General features: G+C 43.4%; 1 protein-coding gene across 1 annotated transcript; it reads left to right on the forward strand.

Moving 5' to 3' along the window:
- The first annotated feature begins 666 nt into the window (after positions 1-666).
- On the forward strand, positions 667-17,734 carry ADAMTS1 (ADAM metallopeptidase with thrombospondin type 1 motif 1). The gene is made up of 9 exons (XM_083736330.1): positions 667-5,552; positions 8,752-9,098; positions 9,892-10,024; positions 10,762-10,929; positions 12,093-12,379; positions 13,498-13,684; positions 13,781-13,956; positions 15,128-15,303; positions 15,576-17,734. The coding sequence occupies exons 1-9, from the start codon at positions 4,919-4,921 to the stop codon at positions 16,306-16,308; spliced, it is 2,841 nt and encodes a 946-aa protein (XP_083592456.1). The 5' UTR covers positions 667-4,918; the 3' UTR covers positions 16,309-17,734.
- The last annotated feature ends 1,600 nt before the right edge of the window (positions 17,735-19,334 follow it).

Raw genomic sequence — 19,334 nt, forward strand, 5'->3', positions numbered from 1 at the left:
AATGTCTTGTGAGATCTTACATTCTGCTTACACCAAGCAACTCCACAAACTGCACAGATAGAAATTTGGTTTATAAAACCATTTTTGAGGTAGGAAAAACTAGCACTCACTATCCATATGACAGTATCAGAGAAATTTTGGATGGAGCAAAATAGTCTCATAAAAGATGCCAGCTCAGTGAATAAAAATGCCCTGGCATGACACCTGAAAAAATGATAATGATGGCACCAGGCATTCCTCAAAGTGGGGGGGGGGGGACACTACTGAGAAGGCCTGTTCTCTTGTGCTTGCCCTCCACACCTTCCTTGGGTGTGCAGAAGGGTTTCTGCATAAGATCGCAGGCTGGTTCATATGGGGAGATTTGGGTTAGCTAAACTATTTCAGGCAAAAGACTATATTGAGCCATGACCAACCCTCCAAAAGCCCCATGGCAAAAAAGAAAGAAAGAAAAGAAAGAAAGCCTAGCCGAAGTGAAAAAATTGGCATGAAGCAGAAAATGAATACCATTTTAATTAAATGCTGAATGCATACATTAACTTACGCCCTCAGTTCACCCTCTTCCTTCATTGGTCCATTAATGATTAGTCCATTAGCCCCCTTCAAACTTTATTTTTACCCAAGTCGCTCTATTCCCATCCTTAATCCTTCCAAAATCATTCCATTTTTTATTTTTATTTTAGCTGATTATTTTAATTATTCTGTATCCCATCCAAAGTCAGCTGGTCCATCCTTTAATCCCCTGCCTCAAGATTCCATTAAGTGAATTAGGGAGCTGCCCCCCCCTGCCCCGCTGCAGCAAAGATTTGCTGAGCAGTAGGGCCATCAGCCACATCCGCAGCTGGGCTGCACACACTGACTAAGGAGGGAGGCAGGATGATCACTGCATGAGCCTGGAGCTGATGCAGCAATTGAACTCAAAGCTGTCCCATGACAAGATCAGAAGCAGTCCATCCCAGAGCCCAAGAAGCCCCACTGTGGAGTGTTCTATTAACTCCTGCTGGCAGGGATCTCACTAGCAGGACTGAAAGTCAACCCCACTCCCAGCCAGGTGCAAAGGGGCAGAGAAGGAGGACTGTTCTGCCTGATCCAGACTAAATTAGTTGAACTTAGTTCCCACCATCAAGGGGACTAAAGCCATATTAACAGTGCAGGCCCATGTATGTCTACTTGAATATCCCACTGGGATGAATGGATTGACTCCCAAGTGGCTACAGAATTTCAACCTAAAGATGGAATCCCGTGCTCACTTACTTTGGAGAAACCCCCACTGAATGCAGTGGGAATTTCTTCAGATTACACATGTAAAGGACCTGAAAGAACACTCCTTTGGTAGCAGTGGGACTAAAGGCTGATCTTCCTCTTGTCCCCTCTAGGACCCATGCTGAGAAAGTGTGAGTCAAGCTGAAAACCACTTGGACCCGTAATTTTTGGCATGACACAAGCAAAAGTGTAAATGAGCCCTAAATTCCAATAGTACATTTTAAAGTGAGATATAACCCTGAGGTCTTCTTATAACAACCATCTGCTTTATTAGACAGGTAAAACACTTGTCTGCTAGTATGAACTTTACCCAATTGCTTAACTAACAAAATGCAAGGTTTTGTACTGCATGTCCCAATGGCATGTTTTTCTCTAATTTACAGCACAATCCTATGCATGTCTTCTCAGAAGTACCCATCGATTTCAATGGGATTTCAATTTGCTACTCAGCCTTAAAATACCAAGCAGAAAAAGAAAACTGCCTCTTAAGTGTGTCTACATTGCTAAAATTATTCATCGGATACTATACAAACAGTGTGACAGTGTTAAACAAACTATTGTAATAAAATACTGAGTCCATAGAGCAAAATGTTAATGCTTGCACTAACTTCAGTTCAGCATCTATTGCAGCAAACACTATTAGAAAGTAATCTTTGATAGCAGAGTGCCACCTGGTGGAGAAACTGATAGCTTTTTAATGTCAAAAAGTTTAAGGTGGTCTGTATCTTTCACACCAGCCTCCAACACACAAACACACACACACACGCATGTGCACACAAACAGACAAGTAGTGTTGAAGTTATACAAGATAGCATTAAAACTGTGTTGTGACCTATGTAAATTAAGCTTAACCAGTGGAGGGGTGTATTTGCATACAGAAGGGCTTAAATTACCATTACAACTTAAAAATACTTGCAGCTGCAGCTAATTGGTTACAACAGCAATCTAATAATTCTAAAAGTATATATAATGCTGTCTTTTACATGATGTAATTCATTGTTCTACTTTAACAGAAGGAAGTACATTTCTTAGAATAGCACTTCCTTAGAATCTAAACTTGAAGACACTTGTTTCCCAGTAAGTATGATTACATCAGCAATCAAAGGCTTCAATATATACTTGTTTGGGCATAAATCTTATCAAACTTACAAGGACTTACTTCCAAGTAAAAGAGACACAACATTTTAAATGATGTAATGCACAGAAAGCATATGCACAACCAGCAGCCGGTTTTATTGAAAGCACAATGCTCATTTTGAAATAAACTTGCTGTTTCACTTTCCCAATATATACTAGGGGATTCCAGAGGGGAATTTCCACATACACCCATTGTACCAGTGTCTTCCATTTGGAAGGTCTTCTACATTTCTACCATGATTCAGGTTCATCTGGTTTTGAAATAATTCTAATCTAGTAATGTCCCTTGGCTCAGTGTAAAGATAGTGGCGTTCTAGGGGTATGCTGAAAAAGTTATACTTGCCCCTAGAAAGGTGCCAAGGGGTATGGATTATCTGAGTGAAAATATAGCAGTTGGACAAAAGCTTATTTTACCATAATTAACTTGATATGTTGTAAAATACACATCTGAAACAAACCTTGAAAGTTGTAAAGCTCTACCTGAAGCAGCACAATGGTATGAATACACATATACATGTAGGTTACCATGTATCCTACATAATGAATATGCAACTCACGTGTCCTGATATACTTTGCTGAGCAAAGTCTTCCATTTGGATCTAGGGAGCAAAGCCCTTGATTTAGAATGACTGTGCTGAAATGTCATTGTGCAAAGGCCAACTGAAGGAAGGAAACTCTCTGAAGTTTAACCTAATGTGTAGTGTGCATGTGATGCAATGGAGAACTTTGGATTCAGAACTATTAGCAGCTAAGCAATAACCACACTAGTTTTGTTCATTTCAGACCATAGCTGTCAACGTTTCCCTTTTTTTAAGGGAAATTCCCTTATTCCAAATAGGATTCCTTGCAAGAAAAGGGAAAAGTTGACAGCTATGTTTCAGATATGTGCCTGATTGTTCTTTGCCCTGGGGTCTTAAGAAGAGGCCTCCCTTAACTGGGGGGAGGAAAAAAGCAGTCAAAATACTGGACATCTCAAGCATGTTGTATATAAATAATTAAGTGGATTAGCTGTACTCCTAGAGTTTAGCTGGGATTTCAAGATAAGTTTATTGGCTGCTGCACATACGCAATGTGCCTGTTCAAGTGGTTTTTAAAATAATACAAATTTCCCAGAAGTACAGGTGTACAACAGAGTGGAGCTGTCATGAGAGCTGTGCAAGAACAGGAAGCTATAGGTAAAATCATCGCTCTCACAACCATTACATTCGTGAGGCTCTGTTTTAGGACATGCTGTTCTTGCCCTGTAATTGGAGACTTTTTCATCATACCCTTAGTTCTCCTTTTCCAAAGGAGCCCTGATCTGAGAGTAAGAAAATAAATTTATCAGGGTCAAATGAACAACACACACCACTGTCCATTTCAAGGAGGGGAAACAGATGATTTAGCTCTAGTGTATTTTGTTCACCTAACCCTTTCTCCTCTGGTTTGGTCAACAGTGCTGCAAAAAGTGAGAGTTGTACAATAAAAAAGCTAGCAAAAATGCAACATGTTGATTAAACGGCGTTTTACACATCCAGCGCCCACAAATTAACCTGTTCCAAGCTGGACTGGACAGATGTTGGCTAGCGTGGGCCACTGTCACCCCGCTTTAGAAAGGATCTCACAGCAGGTGAGTGGCAGACGCCTTTGGAGAAATGATCCGTACCTTGGATCAAACAAGACGCCTGCTAGAATCTTACACACTGCCTCGTGTGCTAAAACGACGTGTGCTCTCTCTGTCCTCCTAAAATTGCCTTGGCAAACGAGAGCGAGCGAGTGGGAAGCCCAAAGATCTGGCAGGGTCGTCGGAGATCTTCTTGGGTGGAGGAGATTCGAGGAAACCTCTGCCCTCGGCGTCCTCCCCCTCCAACTCTCCCTTCCCTGGAACACCGAGCGACCGCAGCAGGCGCCTCCTACGTGGAAAACCTGAGCTGCTGGCAGCGGCGGCGGGGAGGGGAGAGGAAGGGCGCGCGGCCTCGGGGCTGCGTTGCTCGGCCAGGCGGCTTGAGCGGGGGGAGCCGCCGTGCTTGGAGCAGGTATCTCCCCCTCGGCCCCGGCCCGTCTCCCTTCCCCGCCGCCGCCCTCTTCCTCCTCCTCGCGGAGGGTGTGGCGGCCGGCCAGGGCTGGAGGCAGGCGTCCAGCGCCAGCGAGGAGCAGCAGCAGCAGCAGCCACGAGTTACGCACGCAGTGAGCTCAAAGCTTGTCTACGGGGGTCCCGCCTCCTCGGGTAGGGGGAGGGGGGCTCCCCCGAGCGCATCCCATAAAGGGCAGGGCGGGCTGCCTCGGCGCTCGCATTCAAGGCGAACAGCCGAGGCGCTCGCGAAGCCGGCACCCGCCTCGCTCGCTTCCCTCAGCGGACTCCCGAGAGTTCACTTAACGAGGCGAGCACGGCAGCGGCGGTGCCCCTTCCCGCCTCAAGAGTCGTCCCGAGAGGAGCGCCGGGGCTTCGCTTGGACTGCCCGAGCCCACGCCCGCCTTCGGGGCGTCTTCGCTTGCCCTGCCCTCGGTCCCTTCTCTCCTCCACAAGTTACCTCAGCACAGCATGGAGAGGGCGGCAGCACGCCTGGCGCTGAGCGCGCTGTTGCTCTGCCTGGCCGCTCGGGGCAGCCCGCGGCAGCCCGACGAGGAGGAGAAGGCGCTGGTGGTGCCCGTGAGGCTGGATTCCGCCGGGCGGCAGCAGCAGCGGCTCTACCGCCTGGACGCCTTTGGCGAGCGCCTCAGCTTGGAGCTGCAGCCCGACAGCAGCTTTTTGGCGCCGGACCTGACGCTGCAGTACGTGGGCAGCCGACCCCGGAGCGAAGAGGAAGAGGCTTCCGAGCAGCCGGGCGCCTTGGCCGGCTGCTTCTACTCCGGCACGGTCAACGGCGACGCGCACTCCGCCGCCGCCCTCAGCCTGTGCGGAGGGCTCCGCGGGGCTTTCTACCTGCGCGGCGTCGAGTACCTCATTCAACCGGCCAACGCCTCCCTCCCGCCAGGAGGAGACGAGCCGCTTCGGCTGCACGTCCTGCGGCGCCGGCTGCGGAGGAGCCCCCGGCAAGACGGCGGAGCGAAGTGCGGAGTGACGGACTCCGATTTCCCCTCTACGGCTGCGGAAGGGCGGCCGCAGCTGCATGAAGGGAAGGAGGCGGCGGCTGCAGCAGCAGGAGCAGCAGCACCGGAGCACGCGGCTCGCGCAGGTATTAACCTCCCTGCACTTGGCTGTCCTTGGCGGGGAAGCCGCGGAACTTCCAAGCCAAGGGAGTTCAGGCTCTGTAGGAACGTCAGCGGGATGCGGCGTGGCACGCATGCGCCCCGGCGGCCGCACTTTTTTGCCAAAGCTCCCGGAGTGGTCCAAAGGCTGCAGTCGACTTCCTCCGATTGGCCACTCTAAAAAATGGGGGTGGGTGCAAAGAGAGAGAGAGAGAGAGAGAGAGAGAGAGAGAGAGAGAGAGATTTATAACAAAGCTAACTTGTGCTTAGGGAAATAAGTGTAGTTTCCAGAGTTTGCATTCCGTCGCACTTAAGAATGCTTGCAACGATTGTATGACTGAATAAGCTCTTCAGAAATGTCCTTATTTTAGATCCTAAGAATATTTGTTTGGAAGTTCCATTGATTGCAACAGGCACCATTTCCAAGCAGTTTAAATCCTATGCAAGTGGAGTGAGTCCTGTTGGACGCAGTGGGCTGGCTTCCCGACAAACGCACAGGATTGCATTGTCCAATAATGAATTACATTGGTTGTCCACATGGAGGTCTTTATTTGGGACTGCTCTGGAGTAAATTTGGTGTGGATCCATTATTCCAATATTAGACATTACAGAATGCCAGGTGCCAAGTTGTGCCCACCTACTCTAGAATAATACCCCCAAAAGTACTTACTATATTCCCTGCCCCTCTACCATTTAAAATTAGAAGCTTCTAAAAAGTAAATAGCCTGCAGTTCATATAATGAGGAAAGCTGACCCTAACCTTTTAAAAAGATCATTGTAAGGGGGTCCAAAATAAATGAAAAGGGCAGGTCCATCATAATCTGCAAACCTTATTTTGGCATAATCTCATAGGAGTCAGGGGCAATACTGTGGCATTTACTAGTTTGAGGAGACTTTAGCAGAATATGAATTGAAATTAATGAACACACAACCTGATCCTATGTTGCTTGGAAATAAATTCTACTGAGTTAAATAGGGTCAACCTGTCCATCGAGCATGTGTAGGAGTGCTTGTGTACAATGTTCAGGCTAAGGGTCGAAATACGATTCATTGGAGCCTGGGTTACAGTCCCAAACACAATTACTAAGTAAACTGGACTGCATTGAACATACCCTAAGTGCAATGTGATTTGTTTTCCCTTCAGTTAAAACAAGGCAGAATCGTGCAATTAGCAGTGGTGCTGCAATCCTGTATATATTGGCTAAGAAACAATTATCCAGAAAATTACATTGTAACTCATAAATAAACATATCTACATCAAATTACATTGATAGTACTCTTGAGTCCTAAATATGTAAATCTGTGCTCTCTGAACAATAAAACATACGCTCTACTGAAATTAGAGATTGCACTCTGATCCTAGGTTCCTCAGTTTGCAAATCCCAGAGACATAGCAGCTAATCCCAAGTAAGTGTGCATAGGAATGCAGCCTTAACCTATGCAGAATTATTCTGAAATAAGTAATCTAACAACCATTGCTAGTCCCAAAATATGAATGAGAGGAGGTAGTTCAGGTATAATTTCCATCTACATCACTGGATCTTTATGGATGACACAGACACAGGACACTCTTTGGTTTTCTGAAGCTTGAGCAACAATTCCAGCAGTAAATGCTTGTTGAATATATTTTCCTACCTTGTACCTTTCCTCATCTTAAATCAGTCACTCCTTTCCAAAGCTGCTTTTAGCTCCATGGGCAGGAAAGGGAAGCCCCCGTAGCTAAATGAACAACTTAAAACTGTTGATGCTTCCACTCATTTACATGGCCTTTATGATTAGGAAATTTCCACTGCAAATTACAAGGGGCAAGGGGAAGGAATGAATAGTGAATTGAGCTCACTGTATCCTCAAGTATATGCTCATGGGGGGGGGGGAGAGAAGGCAGGTCTTTATTGACACAAAAGTATCCTAAAATTGTGGTAATTGCTGTACAGTATGATCATTCACAACCATGCCTTTGGACACAGGTGTAGCAAAGGGGAAGTTCCAGCCCAATAAGGGCTTGTGAATGAAGACCATTTAATATGACTCATGCAGCCAATGAGAAAGTAGAGGAAAAGGCACTAGGAGTAAGACAAGGGCACAGTGTCTGGAGCATAGAAAGTGATGCAGTGAGGTCACAAGAACTGGGTCACAGTAGCAATTGGCTGCTTGGCACAAACTTTTATTCCTGCACTCTGCTTTCCACGTGGAGCCCCACAATCTTAGTCAAGGCTTTTGATTTCCAGTGCCAGCATGACATAATCCTAAGGTTTTATTACCGGAAAGGGGGGAGGGCACTTCTTCCAAGCATGCTTCCAGTCGTGTTAATCCTACAGCAAATTAATTGTATGCTCATTCCTGGTTCCATAAATACCCTTTGCTTTTATTTAAGTACAAATTTTATTTTTAATAGAATTACAGCTGTTCCACATGGAAATCACACTCCAGTTTCAAACTGAGGGCTGAACGGGCAATGCAAAAAGGATAAAGCTTTTCATTAGCTGATGTGAGCTGGGCTTCCACATACTGTAGCCTACCATTTGATCAACAAGATGACAAACTTCTATTCTGTTTAGGAGGCTCAGAAATTGTGTGTCTGTAGCACACTTAACTTACAGCAGTAGGACGGTGGGGCATCTTTCTGCCTGACTATAGCAGCAGGGAGCTCAATGGAGACATGAGACATTACCCTTTTGCAGAGGGAATATGATCCCTTGCTTCTCTACTGGCAGTAATAGGGGAACAATTTCCCTTTCTTAGAGGAATAACTCCTCCTACAGGCAGGCAAGGAATTTTGCTTCCAAACCAAGAAAGCAGCTGTCATCAGCATGGAGGTGTGCCATTTCCAAGAAAATTGGGGAAACCGCACTCCTAGTATTATGCCAAGCTCAGAAACTTGGGCACGTGTAACATGCATGGATCCATGGACCTGATCCTGAGTCAGCCTCTTATTTCTAGATTCTGAATCCTGGCCTAGGTTGCTTGTGAAGAATGATTCACAGCAGCAAGGGAGATTTATACTTTTACCTGTGATGGAAATATTGCCTGGATTGAAAAAGAATTACAGAATTTGCTTTTAATAATAATGATAAGTTGCATCTTTGCTACTTTAAACACTGTTGGAAATGTTTACTGTTCAAGCTCTAGGTATAAAACAAGTCCTCAGTCAGCTATTTATAAGTATTTTTCTTTTCTAAAATACAGGGCATAGAAGTACAAGGAAGAAAAGATTTGTGTCAAGCCATCGCTATGTGGAAACCTTGCTTGTAGCTGACCAATCTATGGCAGAGTTCCATGGCAATGGGCTGAAACATTATCTTCTGACACTCCTGTCTGTGGCTGCCAAATTGTATAAACATCCCAGCATCCGGAACTCTGTCAGTCTGGTGGTAGTGAAAATAATGGTCATCTATGATGAGCAGAAGGGGCCTGATGTGTCCTCAAATGCTGCGCTTACCTTAAAAAATTTCTGCAACTGGCAAAAGCAACACAATCCTCCTAGTGACCGGCATCCTGAGCATTATGACACTGCAATTCTTTTCACTAGACAGGTAAGGAGAAAAGAATGAAAAAGGAATGTGTTTGTTTGGCAGATTTCCAAGTATGGTCTGGAAGTACATAGGCTAAGCTGAGGCTAAGCAGGTCTGAGCCTGGTTAGTGTTTGGATGGGACCCAGTTTGGGTTCCATGATGGGGAAAGGCAGGATTTAAAAATTAAAAAAATAATAATACATTTATTTACTTATTTATCATAAGGCTTTGGAACCAATGTATCCAGAAACGTTTCATTTGATTTTTTTAGAAATATTGTTCCAAAGATCCAGTCAGTGAAGAAATATGTTAATGCACCAGTTTTACTTGCTATACTTTTTGTAATTTCACCCATTTGGAAACTACAGAAAGTAAGTAGTTCAGCATGCATACTGCTGAGAATTTGATTTGTGAGATTTGTTGGCTCCTGCTTGAACGGCAAATCCACCTGGAACTCATTCACAAGAAGTTTTAGGTAAATTTCCATTGCCACACAACTGCATAAAGTAGGTGGGGAAAACTCATACATTATACTGTGGGATAATTACCCAAACAGTTTATTTTAAAAAACCTCCTTAGGAAACTTACACTATTGACTTAAAATATATTTCTTTGCAGCATGACTACCACAATTAGCATAGCAAAGTTTTGTACAAGTCCTTCCAAGAGAGAATTATCTTTATACCTGTTGAAATTCTGAGTATTAATGCTCTTTCCAGAAGGAAAGGCAAACTGCCAAAGTAAGACTCTTCATGCCAAGGTTAAGCTCCTGACCTAATTAATAATGAAACTGGCTCTTCTTCTCCTTATATAGGATCTCTGTGGTGCCAAGACATGTGATACACTTGGGATGGCTGATGTGGGAACAGCTTGTGATCCAAACCGCAGTTGCTCTGTCATAGAAGATGATGGCTTGCAAGCCGCTTTTACCGCCACTCATGAATTAGGTAATTGAGATCTGTGGCAGCCTTGATTTATTTTAAAACATATATTATGCATTTTAGTCTGCATTTAAGCTATTAAATCAGCATGATTCTCTGTTGCTGTGGTCTAGTTCTCAATGAGGTGGTAAACCTTTGCCTGGGTTGTTCCTCTTCAGACTACAGGTGTGGGGGTGTGTGCATTATTGAGTGTTCATCCCACAACAACAAAATATCAATTTACACAGAAAACTAGATCTTAAGGAGGATAGGTCAGAACCCTTCTCTCTGATTTCCCCGCCTCCCTAGAGAAGCATTCACACATGTCAAAAAAAGTTTTGTTGCCATGAAAAACAGTGACAGAACTGCTTGAGCAGTCCAATCTGCACTATTTTCAAAATTCTCCAATGCTGCATTATGCAGCCTTATTCCATGGGGGCATTACTGTGGGTCCATTGGCCAAATGTGAATGGTAATGTGAATTACCAAAGGAAGTAAGAGAGGGTCTTCTGTTCAAAGTTTACTTATACTGTGAATTGCAGCTTTTGGCTGCTTGCAACCCTGGCAGATGGCCTCGCAACCCTGACACAAAACTTGCTCTGTTATCATTTTGTCCTTGGGACTCCTAAACTGTGACTTCTTTCCTCCAGTAGTACACATCAAAATTACATCCATGCAGATGTTTAATACTTAGTGTAACAGAAGGTAATTTTAAAGAGTCATAATGTATATAGCAGATTTTATGATGCTACCTTTTTTTTCAGGCCATGTGTTCAGTATGCCCCATGATGATGCAAAGCAATGTGCTGGTATTAATGGTATAAGCAGGGACTCCCATATGATGGCATCTATGCTTTCCAACTTGGATCGAAGCCAGCCGTGGTCTCCGTGCAGTGCTTATATGATTACTACGTTTTTGGATAATGGCCATGGTAAGTCGTGGTTTCAATTTATCTCTGTAATGCTAGGGTTCATATACTGCTTACATTTAACACTTTAATTTCCAGCTTACTGAAACAATTCTGCACTTCATTATGCTGCTTTCTAATATAAGTCTGCTGTTACTTGCCCTATAGACCACTTACACACCCCTGGGAAATTATTTAAAGGATGGTCTTTCCCACAGAAGTTGCACCATTCCAGAAAGGTTGGGTGCTGACTGCATGAGAAAACCCCACACAATTGGCTCATTCAGCCATGTGGGTGGGTTTTCTAAGCCAAACAGGAAATGCTTGCGTGAAAGCTAAATTGATACTGTTGTGACAATGTCAAGAACATATTTTACTTGCTCTTCAGCTGTATCAGACAGCTATTAGACATAGTAACACAAGTGCAGTCCCCGTGCTTGTGTCCAGCATGCTCCAGAGTATTAGGGAGAGAGGGCATATAGAGCAGGACTGGTGCTTTTGAAATCTCAACACACATTTCCTAGAGGCCTCTGCTTGGTTGTTACTGGAAACAGAATGCTATACTAGCCAGATTATAGGAGTGATCTTAAGTTCAACAGGCAACTTCCATTTTATGGTTGAAAATATGTTGTCAAATATTGACAGCTTCACTTCAATAGTCTAAAGCATTCCTTTTTTCAGTCATTTTTATAGCATTTGTAGTGTGCAAAGATGGGCACATTTTGCCAGCAGAAAGGTCCAGGCTCAATCGCCAGCATCTCTAGGTAGGGCAAGGAAAAGGCCATCATGTCTGAAACCCCAGTGAGCCACTGCCAATCCATTTATACCAGGGATGGGGAACCTGCCATCCAGCAGATGGTGTTGGACTCCAAATGCCATCAGCCCTAGTAAGCATGGCTACTAAGCTGCGTGGGCCCAGTGGCCTTAAGACTGCTACCTATGATCTTCAGTGCTTTTGAATCATTATTTTGATCACTTTCATGCAATCGTTCAACAGATCTCTGTTGCACCTGCTTAGACGTATTTTGTTGCAGTACATTTTGTTAAATAAAAAAATATCCTAGTGAGTGCATGTCTCAGAACAGATCATCTCAAATCTCTTTCTGATACTATTCTATTTACAGGAAAAGCAACCCAACTTTTTTTAACAAAAGGTTTCCGTCACTCTTTCCCCCCCCTTTCTCCAGGCGAGTGTTTGCTGGACAAGCCTCACAAGCCTATCCAACTCCCTTCTGATCTGCCTGGAACACAGTATGATGTGAATAGGCAGTGCCAGTTCACATTTGGAGAAGATTCCAAACACTGTCCTGATGCAGCCAGCACATGTACAACTTTGTGGTGTACTGGCATGTCTGGTGGATTGCTCGTGTGCCAAACCAAGCATTTCCCTTGGGCAGACGGCACCACTTGTGGAGAGGAAAAGTGGTGCATGAATGGCAAGTGCATTGAGAAGACAGACAGGAAGCATTATGATGTAAGTATGGTTATTTTTTTCAGGACGCAGGTGGCGCTGTGGGTTAAAGCCTCAGCGCCTAGGACTTGCCGATTGAAAGGTCGGCGGTTCGAATCCCTGCGGCGGGGTGCGCTCCCGCTGCTCGGTCCCAGCGCCTGCCAACCTAGCAGTTCAAAAGCACCTCCGGGTGCAAGTAGATAAATAGGGACCACTTACCAGCGGGAAGGTAAACGGCGTTTCCGTGTGCAGCTCTGGCTCACCAGATGCAGCTTTGTCACGCTGGCCACGTGACCCGGAAGTGTCTCCGGACAGCGCTGGCCCCTGGCCTCTTAAGTGAGATGGGCGCACAACCCCAGAGTCTGTCAAGACTGGCCCGTACGGGCAGGGGTACCTTTACCTTTACCTATGGTTATTTTTTTTAAAAAACAAAACTGAAAATATAGATCTAATCAAGTGATGATGTGCAGTGTAATTATTATTAGCTGCCTTGAGTCCCAGAATGGGAAAATGGTGGAATATAAATAATAATAATAGTAATAATGATGATGATGATTTGATTTGCTACCTGCCCTTCACCTCAAGATCCTATGCACAACAATTTAAAATGCATCATGAAGACGTGGCTAAACAAATTAGGAATACACTGGGCCACTCAAGTTTTTAGTTCCAATAAATCTAAATATTTTAGCTTAGTATAGTGATCCTGTGTGTGTTAACTCAGAAGTAAGGGGGCAGTCCAAGCATCCAACTGGCAGCAGTATGACCTAATGGGGCAGCATAGCCCCTACCACAGTCACGCCACTCATGCCAACTAGGGCAGGGGCAGCAGAGGAAAATGACACTCCATTAGGCTAGCTGCCAGGCTGGTATAACAAATTGCCCTGCTGCTGTCACATGACCTGGTAGTATAGCCAGGTCAGGACCGAGCAGACCCGGTGCCAGTGCAATCCTATGCATGTCTACTCAGAAATAAGTGGGACTTACTTGAGTAGGACTTACTCCCAGGTAAGCATGCATAGGGTCGCAGCCTCAGTCACTAGAAAGTGGGCATAGAGTTGCAGCCTAAAATGTTTCTAATGATGGATGCTTTCCCCAAAAGCATTTCACATGTGGGCTTATTTTTGTTTCTTGAAATGTAGACCCCTATTCATGGTGCCTGGGGATCATGGAGTTCCTGGGGAGAGTGTTCCAGGACGTGCGGTGGTGGAGTGCAGTACTCTCTGCGAGAGTGTGACAACCCAGTTCCCAAGAACGGCGGGAAATACTGTGAGGGAAAGCGGGTGCAGTACAGGTCGTGCAACATTGAAGACTGTCCAGACAACAATGGTAAGTTACAATCAGGTTGGTTTTTTAAACAGAAAAGAAATGTACCGTAGTTGTGATATCTTCAGAATGCCTAATAAATGTATTTTCTGTAAACAGGCAAAACCTTCAGGGAGGAACAGTGTGAGACTCACAATGACATTTCCAAGTCTCCTTTTGGAACTGGACCTGTAGTGGAATGGACACCCAAGTTTGCTGGAGTTACTCCCAAAGACAGATGCAAGCTTACCTGCCTTGCAAAAGGCACTGGCTATTTCTTTGTCCTTCAGCCTAAGGTGGGTGTGGGTGTCAGTGTCAGTGCATATTACTTATAGGCAACGTTTTATATGTGCCATTAAATTTTATTGCTCCTAACAATTGCTTAGAGAGGCACACCCTTATATGGAAACTAACACTTTATTCAAATAGCTTCACTCCCCTTGCTTCACTGCAGTCCAGACTTCCCACTGCAAACTGATTTGCGCGCATAGTCATTCTGTTTCTATATCTTATTTTTAAAATACCTTTGAAAATATTTTACATGGTATCTGAATTTATTCATTTTCTAAGATCCAGCAGGTTCCTTCATTCTCCCTCTACACCATAGCAATGCCTAATTACTAAACATCTAACTTCTAAAAAGTAATAAAATGCTTTTTATTCTATTTAGTTTCAATTTTGGAGCTATTAGTCAGAAAAACTCATCCCCCAAAGCTTAAAGTAAGGTATAGTCATATTCTTCATAATGAAATATTACTTGGCTATATGCTGACTTCCTGATCCTTGAAGAAATTAATTAGGCTCCTGCTGACACAAGTGCTGGAAGATCAAAGTCTGTTTGTTGCTGTTACAGAATATAAATTTATAACTTTTGATCTAGAGAGACAGGGAAGTAGCAGTGAGCTGTCTTTGTGATGCTATGCATGAGCAACTGCCCAAGAAAGGACTTAGTGTTGTCAGTTCTGAACACCAATGTGAGAGATTTGGGGAGGCTTAAATTCTGAGAGGGAAGAGGAGACTGTACTCTGCTACATTCCCTACCAACCCCCAAAATCCTCACAGATGCTTAGCTTACAGAGCTGGACTTCTGTTCACTTTTATACCAACACAGTTCCTAATGATCACAAACTATGCGCACAACCCCAAGTGCTGGATATAGAAATCCAGGAAGCAGTTATGCAGTACCTTTCTATGCATGTAAGTCCAGAATCCAGCCAGTCATGTGTTTATGGAAACCCACTTCTACACATGCATCACACTCACTGAACAAGGACAATAAAATTATAGTTTTATTATGACGCCCACTGTTGATTTTCAGTTGGGACCATTGAATATCTCCTCCGTTGAAATTATTGTGATTAAAAAGCGTTTAACTCTGGATGGATTGTACCTGGTGCCAAAAATGTTTAGTGTTAGTACGAACACATGTGTGCCCTTCTAATCATGGCTTCTTTGCTTTCTTTAAAGGTGGTGGATGGAACCTTGTGTAGCCCAGAGTCCACTTCAGTCTGTGTCCAGGGGCAATGTGTAAAAGCTGGCTGTGATCGCATCATAGGCTCCAGTAAGAAGTTTGATAAATGTGGTGTCTGTGGAGGAAATGGATCTACTTGCAAGAAAGTGTCTGGAACACTTTCTAGTTCCAGGTATGTGGGGTTTTATCCTTAACTGTTCCTAATAGCTTACAGATATGTCTTATCCACTAGGATTGTAGAGCAGTTATATTGTTCAGCTGAGGGACCAAACTTTCATCTTTTAAAATCAAAAGCTTACTTAAAGCTTGTGTTAATGTACAGGAATTTCAACTTTTGAAGCTGCAAAGATCTAGTCAATCATAAGTTTCTGTACTTAACGTGATCCTTGAGTAAATAAGGATATACTGGAGACTCAACTGTTGTCCTCTTTTTCTTACCTCTAGACCTGGTTATCATGATGTTGTTGTGATCCCTGCTGGGGCAACGAACATAGAAGTTAAACAGCGGAATCACAGAGGTATCAGGCAGGACGGCAGCTTCCTTGCTATTAAAGCTGCAGACGGCACCTACATTCTCAATGGTGACTATACACTATCAACTGTGGAGCAAGACATCACCCATAAAGGCAGTGTGTTGACATACAGTGGCTCCTCAGCTCCTCTGGAAAGAATCCGCAGCTTCAGCCCACTGAAGGAACCTTTAACAATACAGGTCCTTACCGTGGGTGATTCGTTTCGACTTAAGATCAAATACAGCTATTTTGTGAAGAAAGCAGGTTCCGAGAAACCTCCCAGCAAAAAGACTGATTCTTTCAATGCAATTCAGGAGACGATCTTATCTGAATGGATTTTTGAAGAATGGGGAGAATGTTCTAAGTCCTGTGGTACTGGTTGGCAGAGGAGATCTGTAGAGTGCAGAGACCTTAATGGACAGCCTGCCACAGACTGTGCAAAAGAACTCAAGCCAAGCGATGTCCGGCCGTGTGCAGACACACCATGCCCACAGTGGCAGCTGGGAGACTGGTCACCATGCTCTAAGACATGCGGGAAAGGCTTCAAGAAGAGATTGTTAAGATGCATGTCCTTTGATGGTGCCACATTGTCCAACGAAAGCTGTGACATTTCAAAGAAACCTAAACATTTAATAGACTTCTGTAATGTTACAAACTGCAGCTAAACCGTAACAGGTTGGGGAAGCTAAAGTTGGTTGTTTTCTTTTCCCCTTCAGACCAAAGCACTGAAAATGAACTATTGAGAGGTAGCAATTGTAATTCGCATGGAAAATTCACAGGGAATCCACTGAGATCGAACAGTGCAAATAACGTTAGATAGTATACTGAAATGTAAAACAAAACAAAACAAAAAACCACGTCAACTGAAAATCTGATAAAAAACAATCTTAGTTGCTAGCTGTTTCATCTTCAGCAGGTAAAAGTCCTGAGGCATTACAATTTCCTCTTTTACGTCTGTTACAAATTAAACAAAACATAGGCAGTGGCCAAAGAAGTTTAAACAAACATTTCAATGTTTTAGTGAGAGTTGGGTTTTTTGTTAAAACTGATGGAGTTTGTTTTGTGGTACTGATAAAATCCCTCTCTTAATCAAAGTTGGAGAGGGAAGACCATTTTCCTCTAAGCTTAATTATTGGTCAGCTCTTGCCTACCTCACAAAAGCAAAAAACATAACAGTATTTTGGGGGGGAAACTATATTGTTCATGGCTGCTATCAATAGTTTTATATAACAGTAGAGTGATATTCTCCACCAGGAAGCAAACAATTACAATGTTGTTTGCTTGTAAAATCTCCTGATAACTAGAATGTAGTGCTCTTAAAACCTTTTGATTTGATGAGATCCCTTTTCTTCATTGTAGCTGGTATGCTCAACCTGCAGAGTTAGAATGGTAGCAGTTTGAGAACTGCACACTGTTCTCACTGCCCTGGATTGATTGCTCCCTTGTGTGTGTGTCTGTTCTTCATGCCCACAATTGTTCCACAGGACTCCAGCAAAACCCAAATTTAGCTTTGGAGCATATGCATGTGCCTGATTCCACCATGAAAACATATTCCTACATTGTTACCATTTCAGTTATCTAACAGCCACCATTTTGTTCAGATACAGCTCTCCACCTCGTCAAAAGTAATATTCTTATGTTTTCTACAAAGAGTTAATGGAATTTTATGGATAGAAAATCGCTTAATACATGGCACCCCATAAATTTGCATTGTTTGAATCACTTGTACGGCAGGGAAGATTGCTGCGGGATAGCAGGTCCATCCACAGCAGTATGCCAGTCCCTGCATATTTAAAAAGGATGTGCTAGTTCATAGACTATGAGAGAATATGGCTCTCCATATGTATATAGTAAAATATATTGCTATAGAGGATGCGTACTTTATAAGTATTTATATTCTTTCCCTTCTGAGAAGGGTTATAATTGGTAATAAAATGCATATAATGAACCTATTTATTTTTATATTTCTTGGCTAATATGATCTCCTAAGTTATCACTTTTTTAAAAAAAGAAAAAGACATATAACAAGGATAGAGTATTTATGCAATATAATATGATACTAGAGATAATAAACACTATGAATTTTGGAAACTGTGTGAGGGTTTTTATTTCACTGATGTTCACATTACTATGTTCAAAAGAATAGCTGTTGTGAAGGTTAATGAAGGACATTGCAAGACACAATACAGCCTAGCGCATGCATTATGTTCTATGCAGATAACAGCCTGTTTGCCCTCCAACGCCCTTAACATGCATGCTCCACTTCACCTTGTTTGCAACTGGGAGAGGAAGAGCTATGATTCTTATCACAATCCCACCTTAGTTCTTACCTGAGTGTAGAGATACACAAGCTTAGCTCAACACAGTCCTAATCGCATTTATGCTCCTTTCATTGCATATAGGTGTTAGGCCTGGTTCATACATGGAAACAGTGATGCTTTAACCACCTGAAATGTCACTGCGCGCAACAAGATTATTCAGGTAAGGCAGCTTGGGACATGAATCCATCTGCTTTCACTGCACCACTGCAATCTGAAAGTCTTGCAGTATAGTGCAAACCATAGTGAAAACCATTGCATCTGCATGAACTACTTCGTTGGAATGACTTCCTGTAAAATGCTGCCTCTGCACAGTTGCATTTCCATCTGCCATTGTGCTGCTGTTCAAAAATAGCAGCTGCAAGCAGACTTCCCTGATAGATGTTTCTGTGGGAACAAAGATCAATGTTTTCCCCCTCACACACTGCAAGAGGAATCGGTTTACAAAATTAAAAGATCAATTCATATTACAATTATTTCACATTTGTGTTCTTTGTCTCACACATTCAATATGCACATACAAAAACAAACAAACACACGGGGAGGGGTATTTGTGCAAACTTCAGAGAACGTGTTCATTGTGAGGTTTGGTTTACATAGCTCTTGTAGAAACAGATTTAATAACAGATTTGACCCAGGCTTCTAGTTGATAAACAATGATTCATCCAAACTGGCTTACATATGCCAATGGTATTAAAGAAAGAGGGGGATAGCAAATTCTAGGCTTTAGGAGCCATAAAGATGAGAGCATTGTAGTACATAAGAAATGTCAGAAATCCTTTTTGTGTACTTCCCATTTAAGTAAATGAGAGCTGTGCTAGAGCAGAGCAGTTTTAATATTTACACAAGAGAACTTCCCACTGGGTTGTGTTAATTGGACCGCTGTGCCAACTATGCTACCCAGTGTGGGGTGTTTTGCCCTTTCCTTCCTGCCATCTCCATCCCAGCTAAAAACACTTAAGAGTCTTTTGTCAGGGGGAAATAGTTGTACTTGTAAATGTACTTACCAGCACATACCCTCTACTTCATAACCTGATCTTGCTTTTGTAGAAGCTGGTCAAACTGTCCAGTGCAAGTGTCTTTCAAATGAGTATATTTAAGATTACAATGAGAATGGGAGCAGGACACAGACACTCTCTTGAACATAATAGTGCAAATGTGATTGTGTGCCCCCTGTCCTGTGGAAAAACAATATGCCTAATTTTTCATAGGTAATCAGTGTTCCGTGATCCTGAGCATGCCGGCTCCCCAATCCTAACCATATTTACTTGGAGCTTATTTCCATAGTATCAGTGGGATTTCATTCCAAATGCGTTAGTGCATAGCAATGTGTCAGGAATGCAGGGGCTCAGGGTCAAATGCCCAGATCTTGG

The sequence above is a fragment of the Podarcis gaigeae genome (assembly GCF_964106915.1).
Source record: "Podarcis gaigeae genome assembly, chromosome: 4".
In the NCBI taxonomy this organism is placed as follows: domain Eukaryota; kingdom Metazoa; phylum Chordata; class Lepidosauria; order Squamata; family Lacertidae; genus Podarcis; species Podarcis gaigeae.